Raw genomic sequence first — 16,156 nt, forward strand, 5'->3', positions numbered from 1 at the left:
GAGAGAGAGAGAGAGAGAGAGAGAGAGAGAGAGAGAGAGAGAGAGGTTCATTACCAGTATTCCCAATAAGATCAATAGAAACTTTGCAATTCTTGCAGGAAGTTGAAGGATGGATTCATGACAGATGTATTAGAAGGCACTAGAGTGCTCACCTCATATGGGCAAAGCCCTGGGTTTGATCCCAAGCAATTTAAAAAAATAGTTGAAAAAGATTTAAAAATATTAATTCTCTGGGACTGGAAAGATGGCCCAAAGTTAAGTGCACTTCCTGCTCTTGCAGAAGACCCGAGTTCAGTTCTCAGCACCCGCATCAGGCAGTTCACAACCACTGTAACCCAGCTCCAGGGGACCACCATAGGCACTGGAACATACACGACATATATACAGAGACACATACACATAAATAAAAATAAAGCCTTTTAAAAGATTTTTTAACTAAGCAAAGGATAAGCAAGGTGGCACAGCAGGTCAAGGCATGTGCCACCAAGCTTGATCTAAATTTGATCTCTCTATCTACATGATGGAAGGAGAGAACCAAACCACAGGTCATCCTCTGACCTATGTACAGAGAGAGAGAGAGAGAGAGAGAGAGAGAGAGAGAGAGAGAGAGAGAGAGAGAGAGAGAAATGTTTTTGTAAAAAAGAAAGAACAAAAGAAAAAGAAAAACTAAGCCTAACCCAAAGGCAACCCTGAACTACAGAGAAAACAGAAAGCTGTTATCCCAGAAGACCTTGTGAATACAGTGTTTACACGGCGGTCTTTAAAAAGAATAAAATAAAAAAACCAGAGATTCTAGAAATAAAACAGGAAAACTAAGAAACAGTCAGGAAATTTAAAGACTTCCCTCCAGAAACAGTGGAAACAGGAATTCGGACCTGGGGATATAACCCCCTCTCTGGGCTGTTCAGAGATGGAAGAGCTTCTGACTGATTAATATTGACGAGAAGCCTCTAAAATGCAGGAAGGGAATGTAGGTGCCAGAAGGTAGAAAATTCTGCTCGTGGCCTGGTGAGGAAGAAGAGAGGGTCCAGTGGGGAGCTGGGGCTGCAAGGAGAAGGTGAGGACATGCCAGGGCCTTGGATGGCAGGAGATGAAGGGCGAGCCAGGCTGGAGCACTGCACAGTGTGTGTAGTCTTGGGGTCAGCTAGACCCTGGTTGGGAAGAGCAGAACTGTGGTCGTGTGGGATGGGGCAGTAGTAAGAGAGGAGAGCTCGCTTCCAGGTATCCCCTCCTTTAACCAGAGGTGACAGAGAGACTTGGGTTCCTCCCTAGGCAGGCTTCCCAGATCTGAATGTTGCTTTGGATGGTCTCCAAGGCTTCAAGATCTGGGCTAGTAATGGAGAACCTGACAGACAGGGGAACTGAGGGCTTCTTGGGGCCTGTGAACCACACCCATCTTGTCAGCATGTAGCCCCTTACCACAGCCCTGGTGTCCCAGGTGACTTCTTCCTCCCAGCCCCAAGCACAGGAAGGGCGGGCTGGGAACTGCAGGATAGGCCTGAATCTCTCATCAGCTGGAGGGGTCAGCCCAGGTCAGATGGGCCCAGGGCCAACCAGAACCTCTTTCCTAGGTGGAGGCTTCCCCACCTTTTGGCTTACCTTCTAAGAACTATGGACCTTCTGGGAGCCCTCACAACCTATTTGCCCTCAGCCTTGGGCTCCAAAGAGTGCCCCACATCTGACTCCAGTCGTAGCCTGGGTAGAACATGGAAACTTAGTGGGGCCCATGAGATGTCGCAGTGCTTTCTAGGAATGAGGCAGCCAGGGCTCTGGCTTTGCAGGTCATGGGCACAAGGTAAACCTCCAAATCTACCAGGTGCTTTTCTGCATGTCCTCCCTACAGCTCAACCGTCATCCTACCCACCTGGTTCCTCCCAGGAACAAAGAGAGCCACTACAGGCCAAGCTAACTATGTATAAAGCTCCAGAGACAGCAGCCTTCCAGAGAGTCTTTCTTCAGGGCCCCTAGCCTTGCCTGGACCCAGGGCCTGGTCAGCATTCCACAGTGCCCAGCATCAGGGAAAAGGCTCCTAACAGAATAGTAAATGACCTATCTTTGGCTGTGGAGTGAGGTGGGAGGTTACAGGATAGATCAGTCAATCTCCAAGGTGGCAGGAGGCCATGGCCAGAGTTGGGGGCTGGGGCACAACTGTGATGTGGACCCTGGACTACAGTGAGGATAAGAGTGTCTGTGGGTGCAGGGAGAGGTAGTAACTGTAACCTACACTGCACCAGAGGCCTGGCTGGAGCTCTACAGGGGTGAGGGCCGAGCCAGAGAACCTTGCTCTTTGCTTGTGTCAACACGGTCCTGGGTCCCCCTCCCCTTCCAGCGTGTCCCCAGTACAGATCCCTCCTGTGCTTCTCTGCTTGGGGCAGGTTGCTTAGGGAAGAACTGTCACCAGAAAAGGGAAGGAGGTGGCACCAATGCCCACCACCACCTCCAGAGATAAAACATCTGTTGAAGTCACCTCCTCCAGGACCCTTGGAAGCTAGGAGAACAGGCTGAGTAGGCAGTGCCTGAGTCCCGGCACCATAGCTCATACACGAGCCCAACTTCGGAAAAGGCAGCAGAGTGGGGGCTTGCCCAGGGATGCCTGCCATTCAGGGTTTGGGGCAGGACTTAAGCAGAGGTGACCAGGAAAACATGGGTCACCCAGATCCATGGCAGTCTGAGCCAGGGAGAGACCTGATCTACCATCCTGGGGCCTAGGGTCCCAACTAACCCCACTAGGATTCCTCAGGTGACTACTGAGGTTACAGAAAGCCAGTGAGTAGCCATTGTTGAAGAGCAAATTCACTCCCCTCACATCCAACACCTTTAGCACCTCAGTGTCCCTGGCAGTTCCTGTCACAGAAGCAGGAGGTAGACAATCACCAGAGCCTGAGCCTGGGCTGGGGATCAGCAGGGTGGCCTGAGGCGGAGGCATGGGAAGTTGTCCAGGGTGGCCTGGCAGCAGGTAGTGGGCTGGACGTGTCTAGTGTGAGGGTCCATCCTGACAAGCTTGGGAACACGAAGAAGAAAACCTGCCAAGTATGTCCAGATGGGCTGGAGCACTGGGGCCTGGCTTGAAGCCCCAGCAACTTCCTGCTGGTCCAGCTCCTCTCGCCCCTTTCCTGAACAGTCTGCCGGAGACCAGAGGCAGCCAGGGGCTAACCCCACACTCTCTGGTCTGCTCTGTGAAGACCAGCACAGGTCACCTGGTGGGTGACCTCAGAGCCTTGTGTCCATATGGCAGGTTGTGGAGGATGAGTGCCCAGTGTCCAATGAGGAGGCAGCACAGATACCAGAGCTGAGCACAGAGGAGAGAATGATGGGGAGAGGGTGGCCGGTGGTGTGGCATCGTAGCTAATGTGAAGGGAAACACCATTGCTGGGTGGGGGGAGATGGAAGCCAGGAGAGCTGGCAGCCCTTTTGTTCCCAGTGACTGGAGGGTCAGAAAGGGATCCGGGATCCCAGGTTCCTCTATTCATGTGATACCTTCTAAGCCTTAAAGATCTGCCTATCTGCTGCCAGCCCCATAGGAGCCCAACCTCAGGATCCTTTCCTGCTGTCTCTCCATTAGAGTTTCCCAACCCATAGAGTTAAGACTGGGCCCACCTATGAGATACTGAAATTTCTGTCCCAGTGGAGTCCAGGAACCCTGTGTTGAGAGGAATAAGGAAGTTCTGAGGCACAAAGAATGAGAAGCAACATGATAGGAAGCCTTGTCCTGTCCCCCACACCCCTCACTTCAGCCAGGCCTCTACTCCAAGCAGAATACTGGGCCTGACCCAGATGCCAGGAGAGGGAGTTAGGGTCATCCTAACTCTTTCCCCACAGTTTCAAACACCAGAAGAGAAGCAGGAGTCTAGATTCCAGGCCCAGCCACCCAGCCCCCATCCGGAGCCGTAGGCCTAGCCTCCAGCCTAGCCTCCAGCCTCAGGGGTTCTGACTTCAGAAAATCCTGTCTCAGAGTAGAAGCAGGAAGCAGGGGAGGGAGTGGGGCCCCATCCCGTTCTGCAGGCTGGGCTGGGGGCTGCCTGCCCACCTGGGTCAGCCACAGCTGCAGCTTGGATGACTGACTGGCTGAGTCATGGGGCCCCTTCAATCTCCAGGCTGGGACAGAGTCTGAATGGCAGTGAGGCAGGATGTTCAGGCCCCAGGAGGGCAGGCAGGGCTTTGTGAGCTTGGGATACTGACTGGATAGTGCTCACCTTTACCTCAGAACTTCCTGCCAAGCTCCCTGCTGCCCACATGGCATCTGCTTTCCAGAAGTAGCTCCCAGTTTCCTGGCTTCCAGCACATAGCCACACTCGGCTCCACAGAGCCTGTGTCCAGTGCCATGCACACATCCACAGTGCACACAGGTAGACCAGGCTTTTCTGTCACCCTACCAGCAGAGTTCTAGGTCATTCTAGCCTATGGTAGCCATGATTCCTGCATCTCATCCTGTGGGTCAATGTTGTGCACCTACTGTGACCCAAGTATGGGTAAAGCAAGAGCCTCCTTCTGCTTGCCTGACCTGGAGAGACAGACAATCTGGGTCAGCACAAGAGCCCTGAGCGCTCAGCAGGAAACTGGAAGAAGGCCATCCAGGGTGTGCAGGTATGAAGGACTGTGGAGAAGAAAAAAAAAAAAAAGCCTGAGACATAGCAACACCAAGTTCTTAAGGGAGGGAGGTGGTTGCTTATAGTTCAGCAGGTACAGAGGGCCTGGAGGGTCCCAGAAGGCCAGGGGGCTTAGGGCTGGCAGGATGGAGCTGACTGGGGTCAGTCAGAGGTCGCTCTAGGGTAAGAGCTATGAAAGACTTAGAGGCCAACAGCAGAGCGGATTGGGGCTCCTAAGGTAGCCATCCCTACAGAGTGGTCATGGGGCCACTCATGAGGCAGAGTTTGTGTCCTTTTCAGGCAGGAGGGTAAAGGAGGACCAGGATGGATGTCTTGAAGATCAACAACTATTATGAGGAGAAAGACAAGAGCTGGATGGGTTGGTTGGGCCATGAGACACAGGGGGTGTTCTCTAAAGACACCAAATTCAAAGTGGAGGCTAAGGGAATGGAGGCCAGGGAACAAACTAGAGGATAGCGTATAAGGAACTAGCAACTGGGAACCAGGAAGCCAAGCCCAGGAGGCGGGTTCTGGGGAAACCCCGTCATAGGTGGAAAACCTGTGGCACGAACAGATGCTTAGGGTCTACCAGGGGCTGAGGGGCAGTGGGAGCCAGGGGCAGGTGAGGGGACCACTGGGGCACCACCTTGCTCTAGACCCTAGCACTCCACCAGAACAGGAGTCTCCTTCAGACAAGCTTCAGGCACCGTGCATTCATGGGCTTGGGTTGTTCCCCGGGGTTCCCTTGTCCAGCATCAGGGCCCAGGTGAGGGCACTGCTGGTCCCTTCAGGGAGGCCCACTGCATGTGCAGCCACCCCAAGAAGCAAGTGCCCTTGACATGTTCTAACTGGCGGCCTCAAAGCCTGCGTTGAGCAAAAACAAGCAAGTGGACCGCCACACCTGGATCATATTACGGCTGATGTCAAAACTGCCATGGAGGGATACAGTGTCTCATGCCAGAGCTAGGGAGGGTAAACACCCTGTCGCTAGCCAAGCACCTGGTAGAGGAGGCCCCAGGGAGAAATGGGAGGCAGTGCTGAATGTCTATATTTTACAGAATGGGTCACTGTAGACCATGTAGCTCCATCTTTGTAGAGACCAACACAAAGGGACACGGAGGACCAGGTTACCAACACTCCTGATTGTATCTGGGATAGTGTGAGAAAGAAAGCCATCGCCTGGCAAGCAGAGTATACACAGATGAGCAGGGAGGGGCGTGTGTGGCTGTTCCAAGGGTCTATCTCAAGGATAGTCCCAGCTTGGGTGACGTATAAGGAGAACACATGCCAAGGTTGTAGGTGCAGCTGAATCTGGGGTCAGGGAAGTGCTCTTATACTAAAAGGGCAGAGAGTGCCAGCCCTCAGACCAGGAGAGAGGTAGTGTTAAGGGGGTTCCACCCTTTACCCTGAGAGGCCCATGAGATCAACACGGACCCAGGGAAAATCTTGAATGAATGGAAGAAAAAACTGGGGCTATGCCTGTGACTAGTTAGCATTTGAGAATGTTCAAGAAAGAAGCATCTAGAAGGTCTAGGATAAGCCAAGTCACAGGATGCCCCCACAGAGAGTGAACTCCCAGCACCACCCAGATCCCACCCGGAGAAGGCAGGTCCTGGTCAGTGTGGCAATGGGGACAGACCCAGGCCATAGCCGGAGGCCCAGTGAGGTTGTCCACCAGGAAGCAAGTGTTACAAGAAAGAGAGTAAAGCAGGAACCAAGAGATTAAACACTTCTTTCCCCCACCTGGTTACTGGGGATGATAGAAATGTCTGTTGTATGAACAAGAAGGTGGCTGCTTGGATGGCTGTACATATATGAAGGGCGAGGCTGAGAAAAGCTCACCCGTGTTCACATCGACGGGTAGTCCCAGAGTGGCAGGCAGAGATGGACATGGACAAAGGACAAACAGAACAAACTCTGGGTCTCAGGAGGCTGGGGACTGGGGACAGGAGGTAAGGCTCCTGGAGCAGCAGCCACAGACCTGCTTGTGTTTGCCTAGGACACAGGGTGTGGTGCCTGCCCAGGTGGGCAGTCCTGATCAACTGCCTGAGCCCCGTGTGGTCCCTGTCCACCTGCCACCACTGCCCACCTAGTTTAGCCGAAGGCTCTGGCTTTTGGTACAACATGTTCTGCCTGGAGTCCTCAAGCTTCCGGGACTCCAGCAGAAGAGAATCCAATGCAGGTGGGGCCTGTGCCTGCAGCCAGCACAAACAGGGCCTCTCGGCTTCCACTTTTCCAGCCTGTCTACATGCTTGCCCAGCCTGAGTAACTGCTGTAGAATCTGCCCATGGGGGACTAAGCAGGCAGAGCAGCTGCTTCCTAAGCACCCTGACATGGAGCCGCCTCTGCAAACAGGACACTTTGAGGCTTGCAAGAGCTGGCGAATCTTTTAGAGAGATTGGAGTCCCCATTCTGAGCTTAGGTCTCCCCAAACCTCCACTAACTGCCATGGGGGTAGAGGCAGCTTCTAGGGCAGGCAGGCAGAGGCCCTCAGTGTTGTCAGGAGCAAGGGGCTATGGGGCCTCAAGCCTGCCCCTGCTCAGCTCAGGACCTTTGTCCCTGAAGCTGTCATCAGCTCACACAAAGCGGGGAAACTATGGAATGGATGGTTCCAAGCAACAGGGGCACCTGGGAGGGAGGAGATGACCTAGTGTCCTGTAACCTGGGGCCACACACTGCTGGCCCAGGGAAATCAACTGCTCATCTGTGTGAGGCAGTGGGGTCTGAAGACAGGGTAAGAGGTGAGTTATATGAGCACCAAGGTTGACTTCAGTAGCTGGAGAAGAAGCAGGAGGGAGACCCAGCGACCTGAGCCTATGGGATTGTGTGGAAGAGGTGACAAGGGCTCCCAGTGCAGGCTAGGGAGTCGAGAGCAAAGTCAACAGGGTTGCCTGGGAGGGATTAAAGCTATTTAGAAGCCAGGTGTGTGTGTAGTCATAGGCCTGTGATCTCAGCACTTGGGAAGGCTGGGGCCGAAGGATCATAAGTGTCCGGCCGGCTTGGCCTATATGGTGAAACCCAAGACAGAGAGAGAGCTATATACAGTGAACCCTAAAAAAACAGATAGGCAAGGAGGTCAGTGTGTAGAAAAGATATTCCCCCACCCGGTGAGAGATTAACCACTATAGGGAAAACTACATCAACCCCACACATATCAAAGATTTACAGGTGAAATGCAAACCTAAAAAACACCAGAAAAAAATTCATGTCGGCCTGAGGAAGGGTTAGTTAGCCAAGTACACACTGACTTGGAAACCATAAAGGAAAAAAGAATAGATGGAGCTCCTATTTGGAAAAGCAATGGTCCCCATAAGTGCAGTCACAAAACAAACAGCATGCAAGAGAAAATGCTTGTGATCTACATGTCAAAAGATAAGCCTTCACATACAAAGAGTCTTTACAAATCAATGAACATGAAAGGACTTGCCAGCAGTTGTATACCCCATTGGCTTTTGCCCAGTACCTTCCTGGGAAGCAGGGCTCTTGGGGGCCTTCTACCCCCTCACCCAAGAGAAAGGCCAAAGATTAATTTAGCCACTTAGCAAATATTTGTACTAGATCACATGGGTTTCTAAGCACCTACTGTGTGTCCGACTATCAGGGACTCAACAGGAATGGCACACTTAGGACCTGACCTCAGGATCCTCAAGTTTGAAGAAAAGACAATAAACATGTCAATTAATACGCTCAGGAAGTCGGTTGGGGAGGGGGGCAACCGTCACAGAGTGTGCTAGAAGAAAGGAGATAAGCAGGAGCTTTTGCGGAGCAGTGGGCATTGCGGCTGAAAGTCCACAAAGCAGTGGAGAGCAGGTTTTCCAGGCAGAGAGTCCAGTGAGTGCAAAGGTCCTCAGGCAAAATGGAGGAGGATGTGTTCAGGATCTGTGTGAGAAGGGATTGGGGAGGGGCTGCAGAGGGAGAAGACATTCATTGGTGCAGCAGAAAAAACGGAGGGATGAAGGCATAGGTCTGAGCACAAAGGTCAGCTGGTGCCGCCCAGAGCAAAGCAAAGAAGGGGAGTGCAGGCGTCTGGGTCAGGGGTGAGACTGCTGGCCTGGGCCAGGCCTTGTCTGCAGAGGTTTGAGGGCCTGACTTTGTATGAGTACTTACATGGGTGTGTGCGTGTGTGTATGTGTGTGATGTGTGTGCACATGCATGTGTGCATGTGTGTGTGTTGCGTGTGCATATGTGCATATGCGCACGTGTGTGTGTGTGTGTGTGTGTGTGTGTGTGTGTGTGTGTGTGTGTGTGTATAGCGGCAAGGATCCAAGAAAGGGTTAGAGAGGCAGGCGTAAGGAAGCAGCTGTAGGGAACCAGGTAAAAATCTTATGGACCACGGGTATGTGTAGAGCCGTGCATCTGTAGGTCTGGGCGGCAGATTCTGTATAAAGTGGACTAAGGGTCAGAGACAGAGCCCGGACACAGAGGCAAAAGTCCTCGCTATGTCAGTTTCCCCGGGTGAGGCTCTTAAGAAATGACTTGGTGAACAGTCAGGGTGCCTGCCACATCTCATTCTAGGGATGCTCTTTATAGTCCCAGGTCCCATCTCGTGTGGTAACTGGCACTCATGTGACTGATGTTTCTGGTGATCAGGAATATTTATTTGTTGGCATAGATAATTTATCTGATATGCTGGTGGGAGCCAAGTGTTTGTCTGCATAAACAAGATCACGGGTTGAGTCATTATTTTTTGACTTTTTTTTTTTCCTTAGAGGAAGTGTTTCTTTATATAAACCTGGCTGGCCTGGAACTCACTATATAGAACAGATTCACTTGCCTCTTCTGAGGTCAAAGGTGTGTGTGACCACACCAGGCCTTTTTAGATATTTGTAAAATGAACAGCTGGGGTTGGAGATGTTGCTTGACAAAATGAAGGCCCTGGGATTGGTGCAGAGAGACACTGTTCAACATGGCACCCAGATAGGACCCAGCCTGCATTCTCAGGCAGGCTCACACATGTGCCCTGTGGATCCTGGGAGCCAAAGGACACAAGGCCACCCTAGTGATTGTGAGCCAGAGATATTGCTTGCAGGCTTTTCTACAAAAGCCTGAGCACTAAGTCATGAATACAACAACTGTAAGCACAGCCTCTTCCGGTCACCACTTAATGTGTGTTGGCATCCACTCCACTCCACAAGACCAACCTGTACAAGCTCCACGTGACCATATGTCATTCACAGGAGTTCACCATGGTCTCCCCATGCAGGTGGGTGCTAGGTGAGGATGAGGCCTGAATGCACTGAGAAGGTAAAACTACCTTCCTTCCCTTGGGCCTGGACTCTGGAGTGAAGGTACTCGCGGGCCTAGCATTGGTGGCGTCCTTCCCTGAACTCAGAGTAGTGTGGACAAAGACCACAACTGACGTGACCCAATTCCAGTGAGGGAAGCCGGCACCTTGAGGAAACGGTGACTGTGTGTGGGCTGGCAGCATCACCGCAGAGGAAAGAAAGGGCTGAGAGAGGACAGCCCTGAGAGAGATATACACTGCCGTGTTTGAGGAGCAGCATAGGCCTGGAGTCACGGGAGTAAGAAAGAAAAAGGCCACATGGAGAAATGGGAGTGAGTTATAAGGTGGCTCCTGGGCCAGCAGCACAGTGCTGTTTTGTGTTCTGAGAGGACTGTCACGTGTAAACCTGCTGAAGTGGGAGGCCAGCCAGTAGACACTACTGTAACCGTTCCGGGAATAGGAGATGCTAGCTGCGCCGGAGGATAGAACTGTCCAGGGAGCCTGGCCTCCAGCTGATGGGAGGAAAGTTCCATAACAGAAGGCCCCCAAAGGGGTAGGAGACAGGAGATGACCCTAACAGCCCCACTACACACCCCTCTTTTAGCATCCCCATGAAGTGTTTGAAATGAGAACCATAATGCTACCTGCTGAGAAGTGCTAAGCTCGTTTTTATAAACACCATATATAAACCCATTGAGGCCCCAGTACCTACCAATCACTGCTCCCTTGCTACTCCTCCAACTTCTGCCCCAACTCTTCCCTCTACCATAGTACCCTAGGCAGATTTCCTTCCTTCTGTGCAAAGTAGGGCCACACTTAACCTAGACAGCACTAAAGAGGTGTCTCTCTGATGGTGGTGTCGGGGTGCTGGGAGGAGGAGTGATGATGGGCAGGCAGCCTAAGGTAGGGCTAAGGATCATCAGGGCCCACCAGGCAGTGTTCTACTGATCCATAAGATGCAGAAGTGGAGGCCAGTGTGAGCCTGGGGTCAACTGAGCCAGGGAGCAGCTCGACTGGGGTCTAGACTCATATGCACTATGTCTTCTACCGACCTCCCACGGGCTAACTCCACACAGACTGTTCTGTTGCCAAGCTGGCATCTGATGGCTCTTCACTGGGTAGCAAATATTTTTAATATGGCCTCTAAAAGTGACCTATGACTGTCCCTCAAGGCACCAAAGGCCATTCTCCCAATACCCCACAGAGGGCCCTGGGCTCCTGAATGCATACCAGGGCCTTACACCCTGAACCCAAGCCTAAGTATCCCCACCAGGTTAAGCTGAGGCTGAGATGATTCACAGGCCAGGGTTGTGGGGGTCCTGACCAAGGATCAAGGCTTGGCAGGTTCTGAAAGAAAAAAAATTCTGAAAAGACTCTTCAAGATTTTCCTTTGAAAGCAAATTCATAACCACATCAAACAGGAATCCCCGTCGCCTTGAGTCTGATCGCCAGCCGCCGCCAGCTCTCTAACTAGCTGTTGTTCTAATTGCTTTTTTCTCTTCTGAGGCCCACAGAAGCCAGCTATGGCTTTTACTTAGGTGAACAGAGACAGGGCACAACAAGGCTTTTGTCTGCCTTGCCCTGTTAATCACTATTGAATTGCAAATAGTGATGAGATCTGAGATCCCCAAAACTGATCTGTCCCAGTAGCTCTTGGAGAACACCATCCCAGAGCCCAGAGCAGGCACTCCCTTCCCTGAAGGTGGTGGCACCGCTCTGGGCACCTGCCTGTGGTGATGTGGCTCCCTGCCTCCACCTACCCAGCATGGGACACAGTGCTCACCAGCTTTCTGGCCATGCACTCAAAACCCTAAGAAAGAAAGTAGAGCCAGGTGGCTCCAAGAACAATTGCTGAAGTGTTATCTTTGGAGCTGGGTTCTGGACTGAGGAGCCACTGTACACCAGGCCAGGACCCTCCCTGAATGGCCCAGCAGGACTGGACACAGCTTGGGCATGAAGGGCATAGAGGCTCTCTAGGGGCTGCTTTGGGAGCTTAAGTGGCCAGGAAAGAGGCAGAGGCCAAAAGAGCAAGCTAAGACCACCTGCTTTCAAGGCAGAAGCATGGCCTCGACAGACAAGCTCCCCAGGCTGCTATACAACACACCGGTGGGCAGAAGCTTGGTTCACGTCCCAGCTAGAGAAACAGAAGCAACAAGGAAAATGCATGGCCAGGCTGTCCTACTTCACAGGGCAACCCTTGATCCACAAGCTGTGCTGGACAGACTAGATGGCAAGTACCATAGCCAGCCACTAAGATCCAGGCAAGAGCATAAATTAAGTATATGACATTCACACTGGCCATCTCCCCACAGGCTCCTCTATTGCCAGACGGCATCTGATAACTTTTCACTGGGCAGCAAATATTTTTAATATGGCCTCTGAAAGTAACCTATGAACGTCCCCCCAAGGCACCAAAGACCATTCTCCCATGACCCTACAGAGTGTCCTCAGCTGACCAACAAAGATCCTCAGCCTGAATGTATCTTAGGACCCTGTACCCTGGAACCCAAGCCCTGGTATCTGCACCCCAGGCCAAGCTGGTCTGATCAAGGCTAAGAAAGTTACAAGACTCAACCACAAGTGACTGCCGTGATGGCCAGGGCAAACAAGAGGGCCCTATTTGTGCACAGCTGGGCAAATCTAGCAGGATCCTGTGGATGGCCAAGAGGACCCAGGAGGATCCCACACATGGCCATGGAATCCAGGCAAACTCTCAAGCAGCCAGAGAATTGGAGGAGTGTGTGTGTTTAGATGACCCCTTGCATTATTTCCTGTCTCCACACTTCTACCCCTCCCCCCTCAAACAAGGTGACAGCAGCACACTGAAGTCCCAGACTCTGGACCCTCTTAGGACTCTAGCCCATATCCTGCTTTTAGCAGCTTGGCCAATAGGACAACTTTTGACCCAAACAGGCTCCTCAAAACCCCGATTGGCATAAACAGTGGCCACGGGGTCATTATGAGCTTGGGAACTGTCCAGGGAAGCTTTGGAGATACCCTGGAGTGGCACACACAGGCTTGGTGGGCCCTGTGGCAGCTGCCCTGCAGGAGGTTTCAAACAGCCCTTCCCCCACCTCCAAGGACTCTCTTTAAGGACTCTGCCCATCGGCGAAAGTGTGGATTAGTAAACATTCACAAAAACGATCCATCTCCCATGAGCCAACTAGTGCTTCTCCCCCTGCCTACTCAAACTGGCTCTGTGTGTTTAAAGCTACATGAAGCCAGACCAAGAGTAGGCTCAGACAACCCTCCTTTGGTGCTCAGGGAGACCTCGGACAGGGCGTGAACCCTAGCTTCACCTGCCAGGGACAACCTAGCTTTAGCTTCCACCCACAGCACTCTTCAGCCCTGAGCTTCAGTTTCTCCGCGTGAGCTCCGCGTGATACTTCTCCCATCCAGCCCTTTCAGAATATGAACCGGAAGTGGGACAGAGGAGCCAGTACTGAAAGCCTCTGGAGCTACCTAGGACACAGACGTTCCCCAAGAACACACTTGTCCAGGAAGATGGGAGCTGGCCCCAGGCTGTCCCTTGTCCTCAGGGCCCAAGTCTACCAGGTTTTCAGGCCAGCAGTCAGCAGTTGGCTGAGTCATCTCATGGTTTTCCCTAAAGCAGCTTTGCGGGTCTGACCATATGAGGCCATCCATCAAGACCTCTGGCTCCATCCCTGCGTCACCGGTGTTCCCTTTGCCCAAGGTCCCCATGTGAGGGTGAGGGAGACCCCTGCTTTCCTAACAGAGCACACTGAGGGCACCACCCATGTGCTCAGTCTCTGAGGTCCCCTCACTCAATTGCAACCCATGCTCTATTGCTTATGCTGGGTAGGCTCATATATTCCCCCCACCCACTCCCACCCAATCCTCCAACTGGCCCTGGAATAGCCGCTGCTTCCTAGGGAACTGTGCTGGGGGCTCTGGCCTCCCTAGACAGGTCTTCTCTTCTTCTAGAGGAGAAAAGGAAGTGGCCAACCACTTCAGGCCCCAGGACTTGGCTCCAGCCCCCTATACAATGGCTCCTTCTTTCTAAGAAGTTCTCCAGTGACTCTCCATTGTCTCCTACAAGCACAGCGAGTGAGACCTTTGTCCAGTGCCTACTCTGCACCCATTTATCCCAGGTTCTACCCTGGCTCTAGCTCCTCCCTAGTTTCTTAGCTACCTGCCTACTTCTTGGAGTCAAACAAGCCCTTTATAGGCATGGATTAGGGACCACCTGGCCCAGAACTCCACTCAGTCACTGTCCTGGTCAATGGAGACCCAGAAAGGTGATGCTGTCCTAAGTTAGTCCCTGTTGAGATATCTCTGGGGACTGGCACTCTTCCATGGCCCACCCAGCCTCTGTCTGCTCAGTCTTCACCTGTCCCAATATCTCTCTCCAGGTGCCAGCCCCTCCCAGCTAGACCTCTCTGTGTAGGGCTCCAGTCCCCTCCAAACCGAGCTAGACATAGCCCTTGGCCTCTGAAATTACACCCATTGTGTTCCCTCCTCCCCCTCTTCACTTGGCCACAAAAAGCCAGAGACTGTGTTAGAGGCTGCAGAAGGCTTGTCTAGAGTCTCAAGACTAAAAAGCCCAGGAGGGGGCTACGAGGTGCTCCCAGCCACTAGGTCTATGTAGAAACAGGAAAGGACAAATATGGATGGATGGATAGACACAAGAACTCAGTCCTGTACTGCACCCCAATAAGCACATGTAGATAGGCACATGAGGGTGACCTAGGGCCTCTCAGCATGGTGCATACATAAATTCACATATCTATAAGGACACATGTCAGTCTCTGTCTTTCAGGCCTTCCACACTCAAGCCCTGGGATGGCCTGCACTAGCCTCTCCCTAGAACCATGTTCATCTCTGCTTCTGTCCCCACAGGTGACACAACTGGACCAGAGGCTGGTGATCATCACAGACATGCTCCACCAGCTGCTGTCCCTACACCAGGGGGGTCCAAATGGCAACAACAGTCCACAGGTGGTGGCTAGTGATGAAGATGGCTCCATCAACCCTGAGCTCTTCCTGCCCAGCAACAGCCTGCCCACCTATGAACAGCTGACTGTGCCCGGGATGGGCCCTGATGAGGGCCCCTGAAGCAGCTCAGAAGAGAGGTCCAGGGTAACCCCAACAGGTCTGCCCCACCTCCCTCTCAACAGGGGCACTCACCTGGTCCTCACCCCCTTGAAGATCTCATATGGCAGTCTAGCTCCCTACAGCCCCAAAACCCGTGGGCCAAGTCACCAACCTGAACCTGGAGCTCACCAAGGCCCAGCCAGTAGGTACTAGAATTTGGCTAGGCATGGGGTTCCTCTCAGGCCAGAATTGTCACTCCTATCAAGATGGTGATGTTGCTCACCTGATGGCTGGAACACAGTGATGGGGAGCATCTTGTAGGGCTAGGATGCAACTCAGGCAAAGGGAGGCCCATTCAGGCCATGTCAAGTTGCTTCCTCAAGGGAGACAGGAGGAATATGGCAGAGTCTGAGTCTGGGATCCCCACCCTCAGCCTTGAATCCAGGACCCAGCTGGGAGCAAAAAGGGTAGGGCACACCCAGCCCACTCTACAGGCTACAGGCCAATGATGGATCAGCAGGCCAGAGCCCAACTCCTTCCCTCTCTAGTGATGCTGATCACATGGGCAGGATACCATAAGCGTTCCCAATATCCAAATTGGGGGATATCCACTGTCCACCACCCTAGTTAGCTGTGGACTGACAGCTCCTCCCCTAAAGCGGTCAGCAGGGCCCTCGAGGCCTATGTGCCCTATGTGTGCAGCCTGCCCCCTACTCTTTGCTGACAGAGGTGTTGGAGAGATGCCCAGACTCCGGCCTCATCACAGCACATCTCAGCCAGCAGCTGAGCCATGACGCAGTTAGTGGTATCACCATTTCTCCCAGGATTGGTTCCTCGGACATCGCACCTCATAGAAATCAGGATAATTTCCGGTGATTCAGAATCTCTGTTTTAATGAATTTGATAGTATGATCTTGATTGAGAGGCTTTTTCAAATAAACTTGGGACATCCTAGGTTGATCTTGGCACGTGCTTACTTCTGGGAGTGTCGGGGGGGGGGAGTCTTTAGAATAACATAGAGTTCAACCTTCGTTCTCTGCCCTGCCCCACCGTCCTCTCTCCTGCTGCTCCCATGGACAGCCTCAACCTCTCTGTGGACAGGACCCTACAGTTCCCTGGAGCCCTGGAGCCCAGGGGCCCAGGTGGTCATGGCCTGAGCATGATTGTCCAGTCCCTGCAGAGAAGGCCCAGGCTCTAAGGGCTCAAATGCCCAATGAAATGTCAAAGGTAGAACAGAGCTGGGCTAGGCGGGGGCAGCCCTTGGCCACCACTCCAGGTATCCCTGTCTACT

At 52.7% G+C, this 16,156-nt stretch overlaps 1 protein-coding gene across 1 annotated transcript in view; it reads left to right on the plus strand.

Moving 5' to 3' along the window:
* Kcnq1 (potassium voltage-gated channel subfamily Q member 1) overlaps nt 1-15,811 on the plus strand; it is a 322,854-nt gene extending 307,043 nt beyond the window's left edge. The window contains exon 16 of the mRNA XM_050136686.1: nt 14,671-15,811. Within this exon, the coding sequence (XP_049992643.1) occupies nt 14,671-14,886 (216 nt within the window). The 3' untranslated portion in view covers nt 14,887-15,811. The remainder of the gene's footprint in view (nt 1-14,670) is intronic.
* Nucleotides 15,812-16,156: the final 345 nt, after the last annotated feature.

This window comes from Alexandromys fortis, unplaced genomic scaffold (assembly GCF_014885135.2).
Source record: "Alexandromys fortis isolate MF-2015 unplaced genomic scaffold, M_Fortis_MF-2015_v1.1 scaffold_3, whole genome shotgun sequence".
NCBI lineage: Eukaryota > Metazoa > Chordata > Mammalia > Rodentia > Cricetidae > Alexandromys > Alexandromys fortis.